At 41.9% G+C, this 25,237-nt stretch overlaps 1 protein-coding gene across 1 annotated transcript in view; it reads left to right on the top strand.

Annotated features, from left to right (window-relative positions):
• The window catches only part of LOC130198103 (phospholipid phosphatase-related protein type 4-like), a 51,087-nt gene extending 41,273 nt beyond the window's left edge, over positions 1-9,814 (top strand). Inside the window, exons 9-12 of the mRNA XM_056421190.1 lie at positions 2,629-3,244; positions 4,503-4,659; positions 7,595-7,994; positions 8,208-9,814. Of these exons, the coding sequence (XP_056277165.1) occupies positions 2,629-3,244; positions 4,503-4,659; positions 7,595-7,994; positions 8,208-8,709 (1,675 nt within the window). The 3' untranslated portion in view covers positions 8,710-9,814. The remainder of the gene's footprint in view (positions 1-2,628; positions 3,245-4,502; positions 4,660-7,594; positions 7,995-8,207) is intronic.
• The last annotated feature ends 15,423 nt before the right edge of the window (positions 9,815-25,237 follow it).

Genomic DNA, 25,237 nt, shown 5'->3' with positions numbered 1-25,237 from the left:
TGGATAATGTATGGCTGAGTTACATCATCTTACATGTTAATGGCGAATGGCGTTTCTTTGCCGGTCCGGAGAACGCACAAACTTTAATATTTTTTTAATCTTTCAAAGATTTTTCAAGACAAAGATCTCAAGACTATACTGGCCTAGTTTGGAATGAATCGGGTTTAAACTCTAGGAGGAGTTAACTGTTTAACAACCCCTAAAAACATGAAAAAAGGCCAAAAAGGCATATTTTGAGGGATTGATTGTAGCGCCCCCTAATGCTCAAATATTATGAAAAAATTAAGGTAGGTTAAGTGTGTCCTTGTGAACATAGGCTACCAATTTGGTGAAGATAGTCAAAGTGATTTGGAAGTAAGGTGTCTTTATATATTAGGCCACACCCCTTGTATGTTCATTGGTCCATATCTTCTGAACGCAATGAGATATTAACAATCTGTGAAGAATATTCCTTTAAATTGAACCAATAATGCACCTCAGAAATGTTGGCATGAATCGGAACAAGCGTTTTGAAGAAAAGTGCAAAAAAACAGTTTTTTACAAAATTCAAAATGGCGGAAAATCTAAGTTGACGTAGCCTATGGTCATAATTATATTTTTTGTAGAGCAGGTCCAAGCGGAGATGTATACTGAATTACGAGTCAATTAGTCATTGAAGGCAAAAAACGTGGGCTTTTCAACGAAAATTCATTCTAGGGGGCGCTATTGAGCCATATTGTCATTCCGAAGCATTTAAATCATATCAGGTAACTACATATTTGACTTTAAATGTGTGTGCCAAGTTTAGTCACGTTTCGAGCATATTAGATTGTTTATTTGTTCACAGCGAAGGATCAAAGTTTGCTGATGCTACGACTCGTCACACTTCAACGTGTCATTACGACCTTCACAGGGAAGCATTATCAAGGTCTTACATCTATTCTGGTATATTTTGAGAGGGATCTGAATAATCTGTGAGGAGAAGGGTAAACAAGTAGAAAACATGTAACTTCCTCTTGCCACGAGGTGGCGCTATGACTATTATTCAAAATTACCATATGGATGTCTTCAGGCTCAGTATGTCATGATATATGAGAAATATGGAGCAGATTACATAATGTATGGGCGAGTTACATCAACTTGGATTTTTATGGCGAATGGTGTTTTTTGATGTTCGACCCACCGCACAAAGTTTAATATTTTTTAAATCTTTCAAAGATTTTTCACGGCAAAGGTCTCAAGATCATAAGGGCCAAGTTTGGAATGAATCGGGTGTAAGCTCTAGGAGGAGTTAACAGTTTTACAACTGCCCAAAACATGAAAAAAGGCTTTAAAAAAGGCTAAAAATGCAGATATTGAGGGATTTATTGCAGCGCCCCCTAATGTTCAAATATTATGAAATGGCAAAGGTCTCAAGATCATACTGGGCAAGTTTTGAATGAATTGGGTGTAAGCTCTAGGAGGAGTTAACAGTTTTACAACTGCCCAAAACATGAAAAAAGGCTAAAAAATGGCTAAAAATGCAGATATTGAGGGATTTATTGCAGCGCCCCCTAATGTTCAAATATTATGAAAAAAATTAAGTAGTTTAAGGGATGCGATATGGACATAGGCTAGCAATTTGGTGAGGATAGGCCAAATACTGTAGAAGTTGTGTGACTTCAAATATTAGGCCACACCCCTTGAATGTTCATTGGTCTATATTCTCTGAATGCAATGAGATATCAACATGATTTTCAGTAGTTATGATGACATTGAACCAATAATGGACCCCAGATATTTTCGGATGAATCGGACAAAGCGTTTTGGAAAAAAGTGAAAAAAATATTTTTGTACAAAATTCAAAATGGCGGAAAATCTAAGGAGGCGCATTTGATGGCCACCATTAACTTATTTGTAGAGCAGGTCCAGGTGAACCTGTATACCAAATTTCAAGTCAATCGGTCATTGTTGAAAAACAGTATTAACTTTCTACCTCAAGGGGGCGCTAGAGAGACAGTTTTTTATAAACAAATACGAAAACTAAAAAATCATAAATTTTTCACGAGTTCTGATATGCGTGTGAAATTTCACTTGGTTGCGGTCTGAGGTGTGCGGCCAGTCGAGGTTTCCGTGGAGAGAAAAATAATAATTCGTAGAAATACAATAGGTTCCTCTACGACGAAGTCGACGAGGACCCTAATAATAATCCTTTGAAAAACAATAGGTTCCTCTACGACGAAGTCGACGAGGACCCTAATAATTAAAACTTATATAGCGCTTGGTGTAAACTGCAACTTGACTGGTTGGCATTTAAACACAAAGTGGTCATTGTAGTTTAAACGTATGTTTAAGGATGAAAGTACCAGAATGTTTACTGAGATTTAATTGAGATTATAAAGTCGTTCAATTTAACTCAGGATATTTTATATAGCCCAATATCACAAATTACAAACTCCCCTCAGAAGGCATTACAATATGTACACATAAACACCTTTGACCTCACATCGGATCAGGAGCAACTCCCAAGAAATACCTCGGTAAAAACAGTAAGAACCCTTCAGGAGAGCAACAGAGGAGGATCCCTCTCCAGGATGGACAGAACAATAGATGTCATGTGACCAGATGAACAATAATTCCGTTCATAATGTTTCTTTGCCCTTCTTCCAGGTCTCACGGAGGCTCCTCATTGGAGGAAGGTCGCATCCCACGCCGCCACGCCTCCATCCACACATCGATGGACTCCACCCGATCCAAACAACTGCTCAGCCAATGGAAGAATAAGAACGACAACAGGAAGCTGTCCCTGCAGGTGATGGATGGAATAAGACCCGCCTCCTCCTCCTCTCCTCAGAGGAACATGGAGCTGCGCTGCTCCTCTGAACCTTCTGCCATGGGCCTGGAGGAGCACCGGGGTGGACTACACCTGCCTTCCCTGATTGCTTTCCAGGAGACCGATCTGCGAGCTGGGGCCCACATCCCCGCTCAGTACATGAAGCTAGCAGCCAGCTCTGTTCCTATGGCCAATCACAACCACCTGACCCATAACGGCAGCACCGGATTGGCTGCTGGAGCCAGAGTGTCTATCCAATCCCGACCTGGATCTTCCCAGCTGGTCCACATTCCTGAGGAGGAACATCTCAACAGCAAGGACCAGGAAAGTGAATCAGAGGACAGCCTGATGGATGGGGGCGGGTCCGTGAGGGAGAAGTGGCTGCGAGTGGCTGAGAAGACCTCCATCCCCTGCAGGCCGCTCAGCGCTGGAGGGCAGCCTCGCCTCATGCAGGTAGTGCTCCAGCCTTTCTATATGTCCGTACAGGGAGGCTTCTGTGACTCACAATAATTGAGTTTAAAATGATAGATATAAGCTAGATGTCACCAAAAATAGAAGTATTTCAAACAAATATGACGTCTCATATTTCTACCAGGCAAGCAGTGAGTGTCAGAATATGAGAAGAATATTTGCTGTCAGCAAAGCCGTGGTCGCAAAAGCCACATGAGTGAGTGACAGCTCAAAGAAGAAGAGGAGGAGAGGAAGAGGAAGCCGTGAGGAACCTCTGCTCCTGCGTAGTTTAGACTCAGATCTTTTCCTTGCTAGCTATCTACAGATGATTGTTTGTTACATTAAGTACACAAACAAATATACACATCAATTATGCGCTAGAATCCATTTTGATGAATTTTTGCAAAAATTAGATAATGAAATGAAAGAATATCTGAAATAGAAAATAAGCCTATTATACTCCAGTATGATAATAAGTATATAGATGACAATGTTAATGTCCTTACGACACCTAACATGTCACCTTTATCCTGACCTCTAAGTCAGTCAAATTCGATATGACTTCCTGAACTGCACACAATACTTTGTAAGCTTGCTGAAGGTACTTTTTGCCTTGGACAACAATGTGTTGACGAATAACTAAAATGGTTATTGAAAAGTAAGAATGTCTGAAAGTGCCTTACATGGTGAAAGCATTGAAACGCTCACACAGAGAAATACACACAGCTCGTTTAGTTGTCATAACTATTCACAACTTAGAGCGTTTCACAGTTTTAATGTAAACATTTGAAAGTTAAATTATGGTCACAGTGTCTGTGAATCAGATAACAGGAAGAAAACATGGACCCAAGCAATGCAACTCCATTGAAAGAGTTTTTAGAATTTTACCATATTTAGTTGAAACCTAAGAATAAAGTATGAACCTTATGTCCCCTTTAAAATTTGCCCGATTTAAATGAATTCCTAAAGACCACTTTCTCCTTTTTTTCCCATAGATGGGTTCGACTGAGTTTATAAACATAGTGCCAGCTGCTGAATAAACTACGTAGCCTATTTAAACCACTGCAGTTTATGGAGACTGGGCTGAATTCTTTATTTTTCTTGTCAAATCTCTTGAAATCTGCTTGAGATCTTGATTAACACTTTGATTATAATGGCAATGCTTGTGGACAGCTGCAGTTATCGCCTCGTTGTAAAGGTTCCTTGTTCTTCCAACAAGAAGAGGAGTTAAACGTCTCACGCCACTGTCCTCCTATTCCAGGTGATAGCCTTATCCAAACAGCAGGGTCTGCTTCACTCTGCTCGGTCTGAGGATGGAGGAAGCACCGTCAGCTGCACTGGATCCATTCGGTACCGAGCCCTGACCGACCAGGACCCATCACCACCGACCTCCACCACCGGAGCAGTGGGAGGAGGAGGTCTGTACTGCTAATACAATGATGAGTATTGTGATACATAAATATCCGAGCAGGGGGCCGGGCGGGCCGATGGCCTACAGCAAAGACGAGCTCTAGGGACGTAGAACGTCACCTCACTAGCGGGGGAGGAACCGGAGCTGGTGTGGGAGGTGGAGCAGTACCAGCTAGATATAGTTGGGTCACCTCCACGCACAGCACTGGCTCTGGAACCAAGCTCCTGGAGACGGTTGGACTCTGTTCTTCTCTGGAGTTGTCCAGGGTGAGAGGCGCCGGGCGGGAGTGGGGATACTCACTAGGTCCCGGCTGAGATGCTGCGGTGTTGGAGTTTTCCCCGGAGAACCAGAGGGTCGCCTCCCTGAGCCTCCGGGTGGGGGAGTAAGGCTCTAACTGTTTGTGCTCATGCACCAAACAGCAGTTCAAAGTTTCCGGCCTTCTTGGAGTCAGTTGTCCTGAAAAGGGTCCTACTCACTCCAGAGTTCTCCTGGGAGACTTCAACGCTCACGTGGGCAACGACCGAGAAACCTGGAGGGTGATCGGGAGGAACGGCTTCTGATCTGAACCGAGCCGTATTCTGTTATTGGACTTCTGTGCTAGCCACGGCTTGTCCAAAACCACCACCAAGTTAGAACATAAGGGGGCTCATAAGTGGACCTGGTACCACAACACCTGAGGCCGGAGATCAATGATCGACTTTGTAATCGTATCATCTGATCTGCGTATGTCTTGGGCACTTGGGTGAAGAGAGGAGCAGAGCTGTCAACTGATCACCAGCTGGTGGTGAGTTGGATCAGATGGCGGGGGAGTCGGTTAGAAAGACCTGGCAAGCCCGAACGTGGAGTGAACTGGGAACTTCAGGTGGAGGACCCTGTCCAGGAGGTCTTCAACTGAACCTCTCACACATCCCGAGGGAGGTTGGGGACATGCAATCCGAGTGGACCATGTTTAAAGCCTCTTTTGTGGAAGCGGCCGATAGGAGCTGTGGTTGGAATGTCATCTTGGCGGAATGAACCCGGTGGTGGACACCCGGGATCAGGGAAGAAGGAGGCCTTTTGGACCTGGTTGGCTGAAGCAGCTGACAGGTACCGGCAAGCAGTGGTCATGAATGCAAAAAAACTCGGGCTTGGGAGAAGTTTGGGGAGGCCATAGAGAAGTACTTTTAGTTGGCCTCTAGGAGGTTCTGGCAAACCATCTGCCAGCCCAGGAAGGGAAAGCAGGGCCGACCGCAAAATGTTTTCAGCAGGGGGGTGGGAGCTGCAGACCCGGACGGGGGACATCGCAGGACGGTGGAAAGAACACTTTGAGGAACTCCTAAATCCAGCCAACATGTCCAATGGAGAGAGGGCAGCGCCTGAAGACTTGGCCCCTAAGGTTGTCGAAAAGCTCCTTGGTGACAAGGCTGGATGAGATCCGCCCTGAGATGCTGAAGGCGCTGGACATTGTTGGGCTGTCTTGGCTGACTCGCCTCTTCAATGTTGCATGGGGGTCAGGAACAGTGCCCTTGGACTGGTAGACCGGGGTGGTGGTTCCCATTTTCAAAAAGGGGGACGGATCGTGTGCTGAACTATCGTGGTATCACACTACTCAGCCTCCCGGAGAAAGCTTATGCCAGAGTGCTGGAAAGAAGCTCCGACCGTTGGTCGAACCTCAGATGCAAGACCAGCAGTGGGGATTCCGTCCCGGTAGTGGAACTGTGGACCAGCTCTTTAGCCTCGTAAGACTACTGGGGGGTCCTGGGAGTTTGCTCAACCAGTCGACATGTGCTTTTTGAACTTGGAAAATGCTTTTGACTGGGTCCCTCTATGTTTTTTGTGTGGTGTGCTGCAGGAGTATGGGGTTCCGGACTTGTTGCAACAGGTCATCTATTCTCTGTATTCCTACAGTAAGACCTGTGTTGGTATTCTCTGCAAGTCCGACACGTTATTGGTGGGTGTTTGCCTCCGCCAGGACTGCCCTTTATCACCGGTCCTGTTTTTGATTTTCATGGACAGGATATCTAGGCGCAGCCTGTGGGGAGCAGTTCAGGTTTGAGGGTGAAGCAGGTCAGGTTTGGGGGTCTCTGGATCGCCTCTCTGCTGTTTGCAGATGATGTGGTCCTGTTGGCATCCTCAGACCATGACCTCCGGCATTCACTGGGATGTTTTCAGCCAAGTGTGAAGCGGCGGGATGAGTGTCAGCGCCTCCAATTCTAAGGCCATGGTGCTCTGATGGAAAACGGTGGATTGATCCTCCAGATGGGGCGGAGTGCCCCAAGCGAAGGAGTTAAAGTATCTCGGGGTCTTGATCGGCAGGTGGATCGGCAGGGGGATCAGTGCGGCTTCAGCAGTAAAACAGGAGCTGCACCGGACCGTCTGGTGAAGAGAAGCTGAGCTGAAAGCCAAAGCTCTCAATTTACTTGTCGGTCCAACCCTCAACCCTAGGGCTCAGCCTTAGAGATAGGGTAAGGAGCTCAGAAGGGAGCTTGGAGTCGAGCCGCTACTCCTTTAGGTCGAAATGAGTCTGCTGAGGTGGTTCGGTCATCTAATTTGGACGTCTTCCGGACACCTCTCTTTAGAGGTGTTCCAGGCATGTCCAACTGGGAGGAGACCCTGGGGAAGACCAGGACAAGCTGGAGGGATTACATCTCCCAAGGGCAGGAAGTCATAAAGTATTGGAGAGACGCACAAAGGCATTGTGGATTTTGTTTTATCCAGGATCAGAAGATTGATGGATATCAATTTCCCCTCTGTGCACCCAGCACGGTTATACACCTAGGAATGATTTACCTTGGCATGTTGAGACAAGCGCTGGCTTAGTTCTGTACTTCCCAGCAAAAGACTGAATAAGGTGTAGAGAGTAAGAAGAATAGGATGGACGAGGACAGTATGCAACAGATTTGAACTGATTATTGTAGTAATTAGTATATTCTCAATATTGATAATTTGTCTTCTTCTGTTAGGTTTGGAAAGAAGTGGCAGTATAGTCCGTGTTGACGCCCACCCAGAGTCCAGATCAAACAAACCGGTGGTGAAACCACCGAGCACCGACGGAAGTGGCTCCTGGCGATGGAAGCAACCAGATCAACGCCCTTCGCTCCGACAGTCGGCTTTCGCCCTCAACGAGTTGAACAGACACACCGACAGCTGTGATTCGCTGAGGGATGGAGAGTCAGTGGATGGGCGGAGGAGCGTGACAGGAACCGAAACTGAGAGCGAAGGAGGAGGAGATGGAGGGGGAGAAGGATTGGAAATGGGTGGTGAAGGAGGTGTATACACAAACCACCCACATGTTGTGTACCCCTTACACCCCAATAACCCCAACAACTTCCAGCACCCCAATTTTAACCCCAACAATCCAAACTTTATTAACGCACACTTCAATCCCAACTCGGTCAACTACAACCCCGACTCTGCCAACGCTGCCAACTTCAACCCCAACTCTGCCAATTTCAACCCCAACTTCAACCCCAACTTCAACCCCAACTCTGCCAACTTCAACCCAAACTCTGCTAACTTCAACCCCAACTCTGCCAACTTCAACCCCAACTCTGCTAACTTCAACCCACATTCTACCAACTTCAACCCCAACTCTGCCGATTTCAACCCCAACACGCCCAACTCCAACATGCCATTCCCCCCAACTGCCACCTTTGCTCCTCCCTTCCACCCTCACCCTCAGGCCATCACCACCATCAGGGTCACCCCGGTGGAGGGAACGGCAGTCAGCAGTGACGGTGGCTCGGACTGCCAGTCGGTTGCTTCCTCCAGCCGAGAGTCCACCCTGCGGAGGACAAGTGGCTCCCAGTTCGCCCACGCCCCCGATCGAGGGCCCACCCCCGACCCCCACAATAACCACCGCCTCTGTGACGATGGTAACCGCCTCGACAATGAGAGCAGCAACCGGTTCCACGAAAATCTTAGAAGTTTTCAAGAAAATCCTATCCATCCGAATCACCCCAACAGGCAGTTGCAGGGGATGTATGGCCGTCCCAGCCCAACCCCTCCCCCTACCTTACCACGCCCTTTCCTAAGTCACACTCCACCCCCTACTCTGGGGTTGGCCTATAAAGAATGACACGCCCGGTGTTAGATTAATTCACCTTTACGTGTGATCATGTGTCCATGGCCAGTACAGCATTTCAATGGTGATGCTGCATGGTCCTTTCAGAACTAGAAACTAGAATGGGCCAGAGATGAATTGTATTTGGATTCTCTGTCCACCATCATGGGTCAGCCAACAGAGGAGGCCAAACACATGTCAGCTCATACCACAGCATCTCACCTGGCTAATTAGGGGACACTATGTAACCAATGGAGTCCCCAATCTAATAATTATGAGGTCTTACAAGGAGATGTACCGTAAGCTTATCAAAACGTATTAGCAAGGAGTTCATGATCCTCCTTGGGTCGAAAGCCATAGAGACACAATTAGCCCTGCCCAAAGTCTCCAACTGGCCAGTAAGAACGGACTATAGTCAGGGCCCAACATAAGAGGGAGGAGCTTTAATATCTTTTCTTTTTGATTTATTTTCTTTATCTGGATAAACCCAGGCAATTTTTTGGTAAATGTAATATATTAAGTGCCGTTGCTTCATAGGCACAAGGTAAATGGACTAAATACTGCTGATCCCTTGACTCCACCCCCCACACTCTGTCCAATAGGATTCAGCCTCTCTCCCTGTCTGATTCCTGTATATTACATCATCACAATATGTATACATACAGCATATTCCCAGCTTGTATCCTTTATTCAAACACAGATAACTATATGATACATAGTTTACGATGTACATGCCATTAGATGTACATGACGGTGTTGTACATAGGAATGTGGGCCGCAGTGGGAAGCCACGGGCTCACTGTTTCTTAGTTCATGGATAAGAACAATATCACGGGACATACCTGTTGTTTCAATATAGTTCAACAATCTTTCTGTTTTTTACATGCTGTGATTTAATTGATGTACAGTATCTGCATTATGGTGACTGTTCATTTCAGCATGCGAGTCATCTGAACTCAGTTAGTTTTCTCTCTTTGGTTCATTTTTCTCCCAGTATTACATTTTTGTTTTTATGGCAACTGTTGGGGGGGAAAAGGATCTATAATAATTTTGGCATAAAGTTGTGATATCTTTTAATAAAAGGGTTACATTGTGACCAGACCAAGTTATAGTAATATGCCAAAAAGCCATATTACCTTATTAATATAGTCATAAATATTTGAATAATAAAATGTAATAAAACAAAAGTTTAAAATGTTCATGAATACAGTCGACATTTGATAAATTACAGGCATAATATTGAAATAATAAAAGTAAAATTAATTTTAAAAGACATTACAGTACAAAAAGATTACAATGTAACATGGATTAAGTTTAATTTTAAAATAAGTAACAATACAATAAAGAAATAATATCATTTTATAAAATTTTACAACAAAATAATCAGAACACTACAAGAAAATGTTCTTTTATTTTATGAGAAAATGTCATGACAACACAATTAAAAATGTATATCATGAGATAAAATGTAATATATTCATATTTGAAGAGACCAAAATGTGGCGCAGTTGTTGCAATATTTGAATTAAACTTTGAGTCAAATTGTAACACCCTGTTCTGTTTCTCCTGTGTCTCCTCTGTGTCTTCTCTGTCTTAATTGTCACAGGGTGAGGCTCAGGTGCAGAGAGACAGGCTGGATGCAATATGAATAACAAAAAAATGCACTCTTTAATGAGGCAAAACAGTTTACAAAAAAACAACAAGGTCCAAAAGGGGCAGGCAGAGAATCCAGGTTCAGGGCAGGCGGGGTCAGGGGTCAGGGTCAACAGGCAGAACCAGGAACACGGACCGGACGACGGGAAAAGGGCAAGGAACTTTTGACGATAATCTAACAGGAGACAAAGGAAAGACTGACACAATATACAGGGGGGGAAACAGGTGTACGACATCAGACTAACGAGACAAGAGTGGCTGAGGGCAGGTGCAGGGAATGAACCAATCAAGACAGAGAAGACACAGAGGAGACATAGGAGACACGGAACACAGGAGAAACAACAGGGTGTTACACAAATGACCATTTTTTATTAAATAACGTTGCTGTGGAGGCTTAGAAAACCTCTTTGCTTGGTACAAATACATCAATGCATTAACATTTGATATGGTTTTTAATCAAAATGAATCATTCCCTCTAATATCAAAAACGACTTCACAATTCCACCGTCAGTCCAACAGAATCTATAAATGTAAATAACCTTCAGCCGTACATAGAATATGAATAGTACAACTTTCTGCTCAACATAATTCCTTTTCCCTCACTCATTTATTCTTGTATTTTCGCCCTATATCTGTAATATAGCACACTAACTTTACTTTTGTATATTAATATGTGTTTGCAGTCATGAATTGGAACATTACAATATTTCCACAGCATAAATGTTGGAGAACAAAAAGTGAACTTCCTGTTTCCTGATGACCATAAAGCACACACTGGACCGCCGGTCCTCCGTTACTCTTCATCCGTGGTGAACACTTGGTCCAGAGACCGCCATGTGGACTCAGGTCAGCTGTGTTTGAACGTCTGCTTCCCGTCGGGACCAGAGCCCACCCCCGTGGACGGCTGTGTGGTCCCGGATGGAGGCGTGGTCTGTTATTGCTTCTGTACCGAGCTGAGACGACGATGTCGGAGGATGAGCTGCTGCTAACGGCGTGAAGAAATATGAATATGTTTGTAATAGAGCGGAGAGGACTTTTATTGTAATAGTTGAATTTATTATAGGGAGCGTTTCTTTAATGATATATCAAATGTATCTGGTTCTATGGGCCACTACCTAACCATGGAATACCATGGAGGGCCCTGATTGGTCCACTGACGCTGACTGATGAATGACAAGGTTTCACCAAGGGTCCCTCCGTGAAGACCGGACCATGTTCCACGCTGCAGTCCTTTCTATTGTATCTGGAAGTCAGGACTAAAGTCCTTTTTATACACATGTACCTGTCAATACTACACAGATATGTATTGCGTCATGGAGACAATATTTTGATATAGATGGAGGAGGATATATTTGGCTGTTTGCCACCATAATAATAGATTCTGACATCATAGTGGTGGTGCCTCTATAGAACAAGGTGTGTGTGTGTGAGTATATGCATGTTCAGTCGTGGCTGAGGGCAATATGACTTATGGTTATAGTCCAGAACACGAGATACTAGAGACCGTGAATGTTAGCCTGACTAAGCCCCTCCCCCTTTGCTGGTCTACTGTCTCCTCTGCACACAGTCCAGCCAGGTTGAGCATGCTTTGGTTTTGTTCATGTAATAGTTTGAACTACAACACACATGTTCACATGTTGAGGAAGCACAACATGGGACCACCAGGTGCTCAGATCAGAGGTCTACATATGGACAGGTGGATGTCAGATCAGAGGTCTACATATGGACAGGTGGATGTCAGATCAGAGGTCTACATATGGACAGGTTGATGTCAGATCAGAGGTCTACATATGGACAGGTGGATGTCAGATCAGAGGTCTACATATGGACAGGTTGATGTCAGATCAGAGGTCTACATATGGACAGGTGGATGTCAGATCAGAGGTCTACATATGGACAGGTAGATGTCAGATCAGAGGTCTACATATGGACAGGTGGATGTCAGATCAGAGGTCTACATATGGACAGGTGGATGTCAGGTCAGAGGTCTACATATGGACAGGTAGATGTCAGATCAGAGGTCTACATATGGACAGGTGGATGTCAGATCAGAGGTCTACATATGGACAGGTGGATGTCAGATCAGAGGTCTACATATGGACAGGTGGATGTCAGATCAGAGGTCTACATATGGACAGGTGGATGTCAGATCAGAGGTCTACATATGGACAGGTTGAACAGTGTATATTGTCTGCACATAACGAAGCTGCTTCACCTGAACCAGAACTAACCAGAATACCGTGAATACAGTTATGAATGTAGCGGTCCAGAGGAATGTCGTGGGTAGAATACGCACATGAGCGTTTCACATGAGGTGTTTCCTCTCGTAACCCTGGCCCACAGGTATATCTGTTCTGATAGATGTTGTGCAGTGTTTTCAGACTTGGAGGCGTGTCAGTAGAGTCTCGTGTCAGTGGAGTCTCGTGTCAGCTACAAGGCTACCGCTTTCAGTGACTGTTGTACATTGGCGTGTAGTTCTCTGTGCTTCTAGCTGTGTGTTGCTGGAGCAGGTGAGAGAGCTGTGTCGTGGACATGAGAAGGTATTTTAATGCTTGGATCATCCTTTATTAACCCTCCTGTTACCTTAGGGTCAATTTGACCCCATTCAATGTTTAACGTCGGTATTCTTTCGGGTCAATTTGACCCCAGGCTGTTTTTCACTGTGTCAAACATATAAGAAATATCAACTTTTTTATTTATTTAAAGGGCTATTTAGGTAGTCAACAAACAAACATAAAGTACCTCACACTTAAACTTGGGAAGCAATATTAATTCTAATAATTTTCTGGAGGTTTTAATTGCTGGGGTCAAATTGACCCCGAGGGTAAAATATGTCAGTAAATATAAAGGTAACAGGAGGGTTAAACATTGAATGGGGTCAAATTGACCCGAAGGCAACAGGAGGGTTAAGAAAGGCGTACAATCAAGAGTCAAAGTGTTTACTTCATAACTTCAGCTGGTCCATTACTATCGTGTCTTTAATCTCTGAGTTATACTTGTAAGCGGGTGATTTCTACCTTGGCACATTTGAAATAACAGACGTGTTTGTGGGTTTCATTCCAGAAGTCATCTGGTGAGTAGGAGGACACTCAGTGTCCACGAGAGAGGCGCTGCTCAGTTTAAGAACAACGGTTATGTCATCGTGAGCAGCTCCTGACGGAAAGGGTTCGCCTGGATCAGGATGAGTTTGACCTTCAAACCTCGGGGCATTTGATCACAACTCGTTTGCCCCCTAAACAATACACATTATGTGTATAACTTGATACTGTAATGTAAATGATCATCGGACATGTAGAGGAAGGCAGGTTGAGCCGGCTGGTGGTCCAGTCTCTTCAGTTGGGGAACAAGAGGCTACTGGCCAGAGCTTATGACCTCGTACAAAGGCTATTGTTGTTGTGCTCGCAGCTAAAGCTACACCTGTTGTCACACAGCGATGACCTCATGGTTACAACATGTCACTCTAGTCACATGACATCTATTGTTCATCTAGTCACATGACATCTATTGTTCATCTGGTCACATGTCATCTATTGTTCACCTGGTCACATGACATCTATTGTTCATCTGGTCACATGACATCTATTGTTCATCTGGTCACATGACATCTATTGTTCATCTGGTCACATGACATCTATTGTTCATCTGGTCACATGACATCTATTGTTCACCTGGTCACATGACATCTATTGTTCACCTGGTCACATGACATCTATTGTTCATCTAGTCACATGCCATCTATTGTTCATCTAGTCACATGACATCTATTGTTCATCTGGTCACATGACATCTATTGTTCATCTGGTCTCATGACATCTATTGTTCATCTGGTCACATGACATCTATTGTTCACCTGGTCACATGACATCTATTGTTCATCTAGTCACATGACATCTATTGTTCATCTAGTCACATGACATCTATTGTTCATCTGGTCACATGACATCTATTGTTCATCTGGTCTCATGACATCTATTGTTCATCTGGTCACATGACATCTATTGTTCTACTAGTCACATGACATCTATTGTTCATCTGGTCACATGACATCTATTGTTCATCTGGTCACATGACATATATTGTTCATCTAGTCACATGACATCTATTGTTCATCTGGTCACATGACATCTATTGTTCATCTGGTCACATGACATCTATTGTTCATCTGGTCACATGACATCTATTGTTCACCTGGTCACATGACATCTAGTGTTCATCTGGTCACATGACATCTATTGTTCACCTGGTCACATGACATCTAGTGTTCATCTGGTCACATGACATCTATTGTTCACCTGGTCACATGACATCTATTGTTCATCTGGTCACATGACATCTATTGTTCATCTGGTCACATGACATCTATTGTTCATCTAGTCACATGACATCTATTGTTCACCTGGTCACATGACATCTATTGTTCATCTGGTCACATGACATCTATTGTTCACCTGGTCACATGACATCTATTGTTCACCTGGTCACATGACATCTATTGTTCATCTGGTCTCATGACATCTATTGTTCACCTGGTCACATGACATCTATTGTTCACCTGGTCACATGACATCTATTGTTCACCTGGTCACATGAAATCTATTGTTCATCTGGTCACATGACATCTATTGTTCATCTAGTCACATGACATCTATTGATCATCTGGTCACATGACATCTATTGTTCATCTAGTCACATGACATCTATTGTTCACCTGGTCACATGACATCTATTGTTCACCTGGTCACATGACATCTATTGTTCATCTGGTCACATGACATCTATTGTTCATCTGGTCTCATGACATCTATTGTTCATCTGGTCACATGACATCTATTGTTCATGTGGTCACATGACATCTATTGTTCATCTGGTCACATGACATCTATTGTTCATCTGGTCACATGACATCTAGTGTTCATCTAGTCACATGACATCTATTGTTCACCTGGTCACATGACATCTATTGTTCATCTGGTCACATGACATCTATTGTTCATCTGGTCACATGACATCTAGTGTTCATCTGGTCACATGACATCTATTGTTCATCTGGTCACATGACATCTATTGTTCATCTGGTCACATGACATCTATTGTTCACCTGGTCTCATGACATCTATTGTTCATCTGGTCACATGACATCTAGTGTTCATGTGGTCACATGACATCTATTGTTCATCTGGTCACATGACATCTAGTGTTCATCTGGTCACATGACATCTATTGTTCACCTGGTCACATGACATCTATTGTTCATCTGGTCACATGACATCTATTGTTCATCTGGTCACATGACATCTATTGTTCACCTGGTCACATGACATCTATTGTTCACCTGGTCACATGACATCTATTGTTCACCTGGTCACATGACATCTATTGTTCATCTGGTCTCATGACATCTATTGTTCACCTGGTCACATGACATCTAGTGTTCATCTGGTCACATGACATCTATTGTTCACCTGGTCACATGACATATATTGTTCATCTGGTCACATGACATCTATTGTTCACCTGGTCACATGACATCTATTGTTCACCTGGTCACATGACATCTATTGTTCACCTGGTCACATGACATCTATTGTTCACCTGGTCACATGACATCTATTGTTCATCTGGTCTCATGACATCTATTGTTCACCTGGTCACATGACATCTATTGTTCACCTGGTCACATGAAATCTATTGTTCATCTGGTCACATGACATCTATTGTTCATCTAGTCACATGACATCTATTGTTCATCTGGTCACATGACATCTATTGTTCATCTAGTCACATGACATCTATTGTTCACCTGGTCACATGACATCTATTGTTCACCTGGTCACATGACATCTATTGTTCATCTGGTCTCATGACATCTATTGTTCACCTGGTCACATGACATCTATTGTTCATCTGGTCACATGACATCTATTGTTCATCTAGTCACATGACATCTATTGTTCATCTGGTCACATGACATCTAGTGTTCATCTAGTCACATGACATCTATTGTTCATCTAGTCACATGACATCTATTGTTCATCTGGTCACATGACATCTATTGTTCATCTAGTCACATGACATCTATTGTTCACCTGGTCACATGACATCTATTGTTCACCTGGTCACATGACATCTATTGTTCATCTGGTCACATGACATCTATTGTTCATCTGGTCACATGAAATCTATTGTTCATCTGGTCACATGACATCTATTGTTCATCTAGTCACATGACATCTATTGTTCACCTGGTCACATGACATCTATTGTTCACCTGGTCACATGAAATCTATTGTTCATCTGGTCACATGACATCTATTGTTCACCTGGTCACATGACATCTATTGTTCATCTGGTCACATGACATCTATTGTTCATCTAGTCACATGACATCTATTGTTCATCTGGTCACATGACATCTAGTGTTCATCTAGTCACATGACATCTATTGTTCATCTGGTCACATGACATCTATTGTTCATCTAGTCACATGACATATATTGTTCATCTGGTCACATGACATCTATTGTTCATCTGGTCACATGACATCTATTGTTCATCTGGTCACATGACATCTATTGTTCATCTGGTCACATGACATCTATTGTTCATCTGGTCACATGACATCTATTGTTCATCTGGTCACATGACATCTATTGTTCACCTGGTCACATGAAATCTATTGTTCATCTGGTCACATGACATCTATTGTTCATCTGGTCACATGACATCTATTGTTCATCTGGTCACATGACATCTATTGTTCATCTGGTCACATGACATCTATTGTTCATCTGGTCACATGACATCTATTGTTCATCTAGTCACATGACATCTATTGATCATCTGGTCACATGACATCTATTGTTCATCTAGTCACATGACATCTATTGTTCATCTGGTCACATGACATCTATTGTTCACCTGGTCACATGACATCTATTGTTCATCTGGTCTCATGACATCTATTGTTCACCTGGTCACATGACATCTATTGTTCATCTGGTCACATGACATCTATTGTTCATCTAGTCACATGACATCTATTGTTCATCTGGTCACATGACATCTATTGTTCATCTAGTCACATGACATCTATTGTTCATCTAGTCACATGACATCTATTGTTCATCTGGTCACATGACATCTATTGTTCATCTAGTCACATGACATCTATTGTTCACCTGGTCACATGACATCTATTGTTCACCTGGTCACATGACATCTATTGTTCATCTGGTCACATGACATCTATTGTTCACCTGGTCACATGACATCTATTGTTCATCTGGTCACATGACATCTATTGTTCATCTAGTCACATGACATCTATTGTTCATCTGGTCACATGACATCTATTGTTCATCTGGTCACATGACATCTATTGTTCATCTGGTCACATGACATCTATTGTTCACCTGGTCACATGACATCTATTGTTCATCTGGTCACATGACATCTATTGTTCATCTAGTCACATGACATCTATTGTTCATCTGGTCACATGACATCTATTGTTCATCTAGTCACATGACATCTATTGTTCACCTGGTCACATGACATCTATTGTTCATCTGGTCACATGACATCTATTGTTCATCTGGTCACATGACATCTATTGTTCATCTGGTCACATGACATCTATTGTTCACCTGGTCACATGACATCTATTGTTCATCTGGTCACATGACATCTATTGTTCATCTGGTCACATGACATCTATTGTTCATCTGGTCACATGACATCTATTGTTCATCTGGTCACATGACATCTATTGTTCATCTGGTCACATGACATCTATTGTTCATCTGGTCACATGACATCTATTGTTCATCTGGTCACATGACATCTATTGTTCATCTAGTCACATGACATCTATTGTTCATCTGGTCACATGACATCTATTGTTCATCTGGTCACATGACATCTATTGTTCATCTGGTCACATGACATCTATTGTTCATCTGGTCACATGACATCTATTGTTCATCTAGTCACATGACATCTATTGTTCACCTGGTCACATGACATCTATTGTTCATCTAGTCACATGACATCTATTGTTCATCTGGTCACATGACATCTATTGTTCACCTGGTCACATGACATCTATTGTTCATCTGGTCACATGACATCTATTGTTCATCTGGTCACATGACATCTATTGTTCATCTGGTCACATGACATCTATTGTTCATCTGGTCACATGACATCTATTGTTCACCTGGTCACATGACATCTATTGTTCATCTAGTCACATGACATCTATTGTTCATCTGGTCACATGACATCTATTGTTCATCTGGTCACATGACATCTATTGTTCATCTGGTCACATGACATCTATTGTTCATCTGGTCACATGACATCTATTGTTCACCTGGTCACATGACATCTATTGTTCATCTGGTCACATGACATCTATTGTTCATCTAGTCACATGACATCTATTGTTCATCTGGTCACATGACATCTATTGTTCATCTGGTCACATGACATCTATTGTTCATCTGGTCACATGACATCTATTGTTCATCTGGTCACATGACATCTATTGTTCATCTGGTCACATGACATCTATTGTTCATCTGGTCACATGACATCTATTGTTCATCTGGTCACATGACATCTATTGTTCATCTGGTCATGACATGACATCTATTGTTCATCTGGTCACATGACATCTATTGTTCATCTGGTCACATGACATCTATTGTTCATCTGGTCACATGACATCTATTGTTCATCTAGTCACATGACATCTATTGTTCATCTGGTCACATGACATCTATTGTTCATCTGGTCACATGACATCTATTGTTCATCTAGTCACATGACATCTATTGTTCATCTGGTCACATGACATCTATTGTTCATCTGGTCACATATCTATTGTTCATCTGGTCACATGACATCTATTGTTCATCTGGTCACATGACATCTATTGTTCATCTGGTCACATGACATCTATTGTTCATCTGGTCACATGACATCTATTGTTCATCTAGTCACATGACATCTATTGTTCATCTGGTCACATGACATCTATTGTTCATCTGGTCACATGACATCTATTGTTCATCTAGTCACATGACATCTATTGTTCATCTAGTCACATGACATCTATTGTTCATCTGGTCACATGACATCTATTGTTCATCTAGTCACATGACATCTATTGTTCATCTGGTCACATGACATCTATTGTTCATCTGGTCACATGACATCTATTGTTCATCTGGTCACATGACATCTATTGTTCATCTGGTCACATGACATCTATTGTTCATCTGGTCACATGACATCTATTGTTCATCTGGTCACATGACATCTATTGTTCATCTGGTCACATGACATCTATTGTTCATCTAGTCACATGACATCTATTGTTCATCTGGTCACATGACATCTATTGTTCATCTGGTCACATGACATCTATTGTTCATCTGGTCACATGACATCTATTGTTCATCTGGTCACATGACATCTATTGTTCATCTGGTCACATGACATCTATTGTTCATCTGGTCACATGACATCTATTGTTCATCTGGTCACACAACATCTATTGTTCATCTGGTCACATGACATCTATTGTTCATCTAGTCACATGACATCTATTGTTCATCTGGTCACATGACATCTATTGTTCATCTGGTCACATGACATCTATTGTTCATCTGGTCACATGACATCTATTGTTCATCTGGTCACATGACATCTATTGTTCATCTGGTCACATGACATCTATTGTTCATCTGGTCACATGACATCTATTGTTCATCTGGTCACATGACATCTATTGTTCATCTGGTCACATGACATCTATTGTTCATCTGGTCACATGACATCTATTGTTCATCTGGTCACACAACATCTTGTTCATCTGGTCACATGACATCTATTGTTCATCTGGTCACATGACATCTATTGTTCATCTGGTCACATGACATCTATTGTTCATCTAGTCACATGACATCTATTGTTCATCTGGTCACATGACATCTATTGTTCATCTGGTCACATGACATCTATTGTTCATCTGGTCACATGACATCTATTGTTCATCTAGTCACATGACATCTATTGTTCACCTGGTCACATGACATCTATTGTTCATCTGGTCACATGACATCTATTGTTCATCTGGTCACATGACATCTATTGTTCATCTAGTCACATGACATCTATTGTTCATCTGGTCACATGACATCTATTGTTCTAGTCACATGACATCTATTGTTCATCTGGTCACATGACATCTATTGTTCATCTGGTCACATGACATCTATTGTTCATCTAGTCACATGACATCTATTGTTCATCTAGTCACATGACATCTATTGTTCATCTGGTCACATGACATCTATTGTTCATCTGGTCTCATGACATCTATTGTTCATCTGGTCACATGACATCTATTGTTCATCTAGTCACATGACATCTATTGTTCATCTGGTCACATGACATCTATTGTTCATCTGGTCACATGACATCTATTGTTCATCTGGTCACATGACATCTATTGTTCATCTGGTCACATGACATCTATTGTTCATCTGGTCACATGACATCTATTGTTCATCTGGTCACATGACATCTATTGTTCATCTGGTGACATCTATTGTTCACCTGGTCACATGACATCTATTGTTCATCTGGTCACATGACATCTATTGTTCATCTGGTCACATGACATCTATTGTTCATCTGGTCACATGACATCTATTGTTCATCTAGTCACATGACATCTATTGTTCATCTGGTCACATGACATCTATTGTTCATCTGGTCACATGACATCTATTGTTCATCTGGTCACATGACATCTATTGTTCATCTGGTCACATGACATCTATTGTTCATCTGGTCACATGACATCTATTGTTCATCTGGTCACATGACATCTATTGTTCATCTGGTCACATGACATCTATTGTTCATCTGGTCACATGACATCTATTGTTCATCTGGTCACATGACATCTATTGTTCATCTGGTCACATGACATCTATTGTTCATCTGGTCACATGACATCTATTGTTCATCTGGTCACATGACATCTATTGTTCATCTGGTCACATGACATCTATTGTTCATCTGGTCACATGACATCTATTGTTCATCTGGTCACATGACATCTATTGTTCATCTGGTCACATGACATCTATTGTTCATCTGGTCACATGACATCTATTGTTCATCTGGTCACATGACATCTATTGTTCATCTGGTCACATGACATCTATTGTTCATCTGGTCACATGACATCTATTGTTCATCTGGTCACATGACATCTATTGTTCATCTAGTCACATGACATCTATTGTTCATCTGGTCACATGACATCTATTGTTCATCTGGTCACATGACATCTATTGTTCATCTGGTCACATGACATCTATTGTTCATCTGGTCACATGACATCTATTGTTCATCTGGTCACATGACATCTATTGTTCATCTGGTCACATGACATCTATTGTTCATCTAGTCACATGACATCTATTGTTCATCTGGTCACATGACATCTATTGTTCATCTGGTCACATGACATCTATTGTTCATCTGGTCACATGACATCTATTGTTCATCTGGTCACATGACATCTATTGTTCATCTGGTCACATGACATCTATTGTTCATCTGGTCACATGACATCTATTGTTCATCTGGTCACATGACATCTATTGTTCATCTGGTCACATGACATCTATTGTTCATCTGGTCACATGACATCTATTGTTCATCTGGTCACATGACATCTATTGTTCATCTGGTCACATGACATCTATTGTTCATCTGGTCACATGACATCTATTGTTCATCTGGTCACATGACATCTATTGTTCATCTGGTCACATGACATCTATTGTTCATCTGGTCACATGACATCTATTGTTCATCTGGTCACATGACATCTATTGTTCATCTGGTCACATGACATCTATTGTTCATCTGGTCACATGACATCTATTGTTCATCTGGTCACATGACATCTATTGTTCATCTGGTCACATGACATCTATTGTTCATCTGGTCACATGACATCTATTGTTCATCTAGTCACATGACATCTATTGTTCATCTGGTCACATGACATCTATTGTTCATCTGGTCACATGACATCTATTGTTCATCTGGTCACATGACATCTATTGTTCATCTGGTCACATGACATCTATTGTTCATCTGGTCACATGACATCTATTGTTCATCTGGTCACATGACATCTATTGTTCATCTGGTCACATGACATCTATTGTTCATCTGGTCACATGACATCTATTGTTCATCTGGTCACATGACATCTATTGTTCATCTGGTCACATGACATCTATTGTTCATCTGGTCACATGACATCTATTGTTCATCTGGTCACATGACATCTATTGTTCATCTGGTCACATGACATCTATTGTTCATCTAGTCACATGACATCTATTGTTCATCTGGTCACATGACATCTATTGTTCATCTGGTCACATGACATCTATTGTTCATCTGGTCACATGACATCTATTGTTCATCTGGTCACATGACATCTATTGTTCATCTGGTCACATGACATCTATTGTTCATCTAGTCACATGACATCTATTGTTCATCTGGTCACATGACATCTATTGTTCATCTGGTCACATGACATCTATTGTTCATCTGGTCACATGACATCTATTGTTCATCTGGTCACATGACATCTATTGTTCATCTGGTCACATGACATCTATTGTTCATCTGGTCACATGACATCTATTGTTCATCTGGTCACATGACATCTATTGTTCATCTGGTCACATGACATCTATTGTTCATCTGGTCACATGACATCTATTGTTCATCTGGTCACATGACATCTATTGTTCATCTGGTCACATGACATCTATTGTTCATCTGGTCACATGACATCTATTGTTCATCTGGTCACATGACATCTATTGTTCATCTGGTCACATGACATCTATTGTTCACCTGGTCACATGACATCTATTGTTCATCTAGTCACATGACATCTATTGTTCATCTGGTCACATGACATCTATTGTTCATCTGGTCACATGACATCTATTGTTCATCTGGTCACATGACATCTATTGTTCATCTGGTCACATGACATCTATTGTTCATCTAGTCACATGACATCTATTGTTCATCTGGTCACATGACATCTATTGTTCATCTGGTCACATGACATCTATTGTTCATCTAGTCACATGACATCTATTGTTCATCTGGTCACATGACATCTATTGTTCATCTGGTCATATGACATCTATTGTTCACCTGGTCACATGACATCTATTGTTCACCTGGTCACATGACATCTATTGTTCATCTGGTCTCATGACATCTATTGTTCATCTAGTCACATGACATCTATTGTTCATCTGGTCACATGACATCTATTGTTCATCTGGTCACATGACATCTATTGTTCATCTGGTCACATGACATCTATTGTTCATCTGGTCACATGACATCTATTGTTCATCTAGTCACATGACATCTATTGTTCATCTGGTCACATTACATCTATTGTTCATCTAGTCACATGACATCTATTGTTCATCTGGTCACATGACATCTATTGTTCATCTGGTCACATGACATCTATTGTTCATCTGGTCACATGACATCTATTGTTCATCTAGTCACATGACATCTATTGTTCATCTAGTCACATGACATCTATTGTTCATCTGGTCACATGACATCTATTGTTCATCTAGTCACATGACATCTATTGTTCATCTGGTCACATGACATCTATTGTTCATCTGGTCACATGACATCTATTGTTCATCTAGTCACATGACATCTATTGTTCATCTGGTCACATGACATCTATTGTTCATCTAGTCACATGACATCTATTGTTCATCTGGTCACATGACATCTATTGTTCATCTGGTCACATGACATCTATTGTTCATCTGGTCACATGACATCTATTGTTCATCTGGTCACATGACATCTATTGTTCACCTGGTCACATGACATCTATTGTTCATCTGGTCACATGACATCTATTGTTCATCTGGTCACATGACATCTATTGTTCACCTGGTCACATGACATCTATTGTTCATCTGGTCACATGACATCTATTGTTCATCTGGTCACATGACATCTATTGTTCACCTGGTCACATGACATCTATTGTTCATCTGGTCACATGACATCTATTGTTCACCTGGTCACATGACATCTATTGTTCATCTGGTCACATGACATCTATTGTTCACCTAGTCACATGACATCTATTGTTCATCTAGTCACATGACATCTATTGTTCACCTGGTCACATGACATCTATTGTTCATCTGGTCACATGACATCTATTGTTCATCTGGTCACATGACATCTATTGTTCATCTGGTCACATGACATCTATTGTTCATCTAGTCACATGACATCTATTGTTCATCTAGTCACATGACATCTATTGTTCATCTGGTCACATGACATCTATTGTTCATCTGGTCACATGACATCTATTGTTCACCTGGTCACATGACATCTATTGTTCATCTAGTCACATGACATCTATTGTTCATCTGGTCACATGACATCTATTGTTCATCTGGTCACATGACATCTATTGTTCATCTGGTCACATGACATCTATTGTTCATCTGGTCACATGACATCTATTGTTCACCTGGTCACATGACATCTATTGTTCATCTGGTCACATGACATCTATTGTTCATCTGGTCACATGACATCTATTGTTCATCTGGTCACATGACATCTATTGTTCATCTGGTCACATGACATCTATTGTTCATCTGGTCACATGACATCTATTGTTCATCTAGTCACATGACATATATTGTTCATCTGGTCACATGACATCTATTGTTCATCTAGTCACATGACATCTATTGTTCAT

The sequence above is a fragment of the Pseudoliparis swirei genome, chromosome 8 (genome assembly GCF_029220125.1).
Source record: "Pseudoliparis swirei isolate HS2019 ecotype Mariana Trench chromosome 8, NWPU_hadal_v1, whole genome shotgun sequence".
In the NCBI taxonomy this organism is placed as follows: domain Eukaryota; kingdom Metazoa; phylum Chordata; class Actinopteri; order Perciformes; family Liparidae; genus Pseudoliparis; species Pseudoliparis swirei.
The sequence above is the reverse complement of the archived record's forward strand: the minus strand, read 5'-3'. Positions and strand labels throughout refer to the sequence as shown.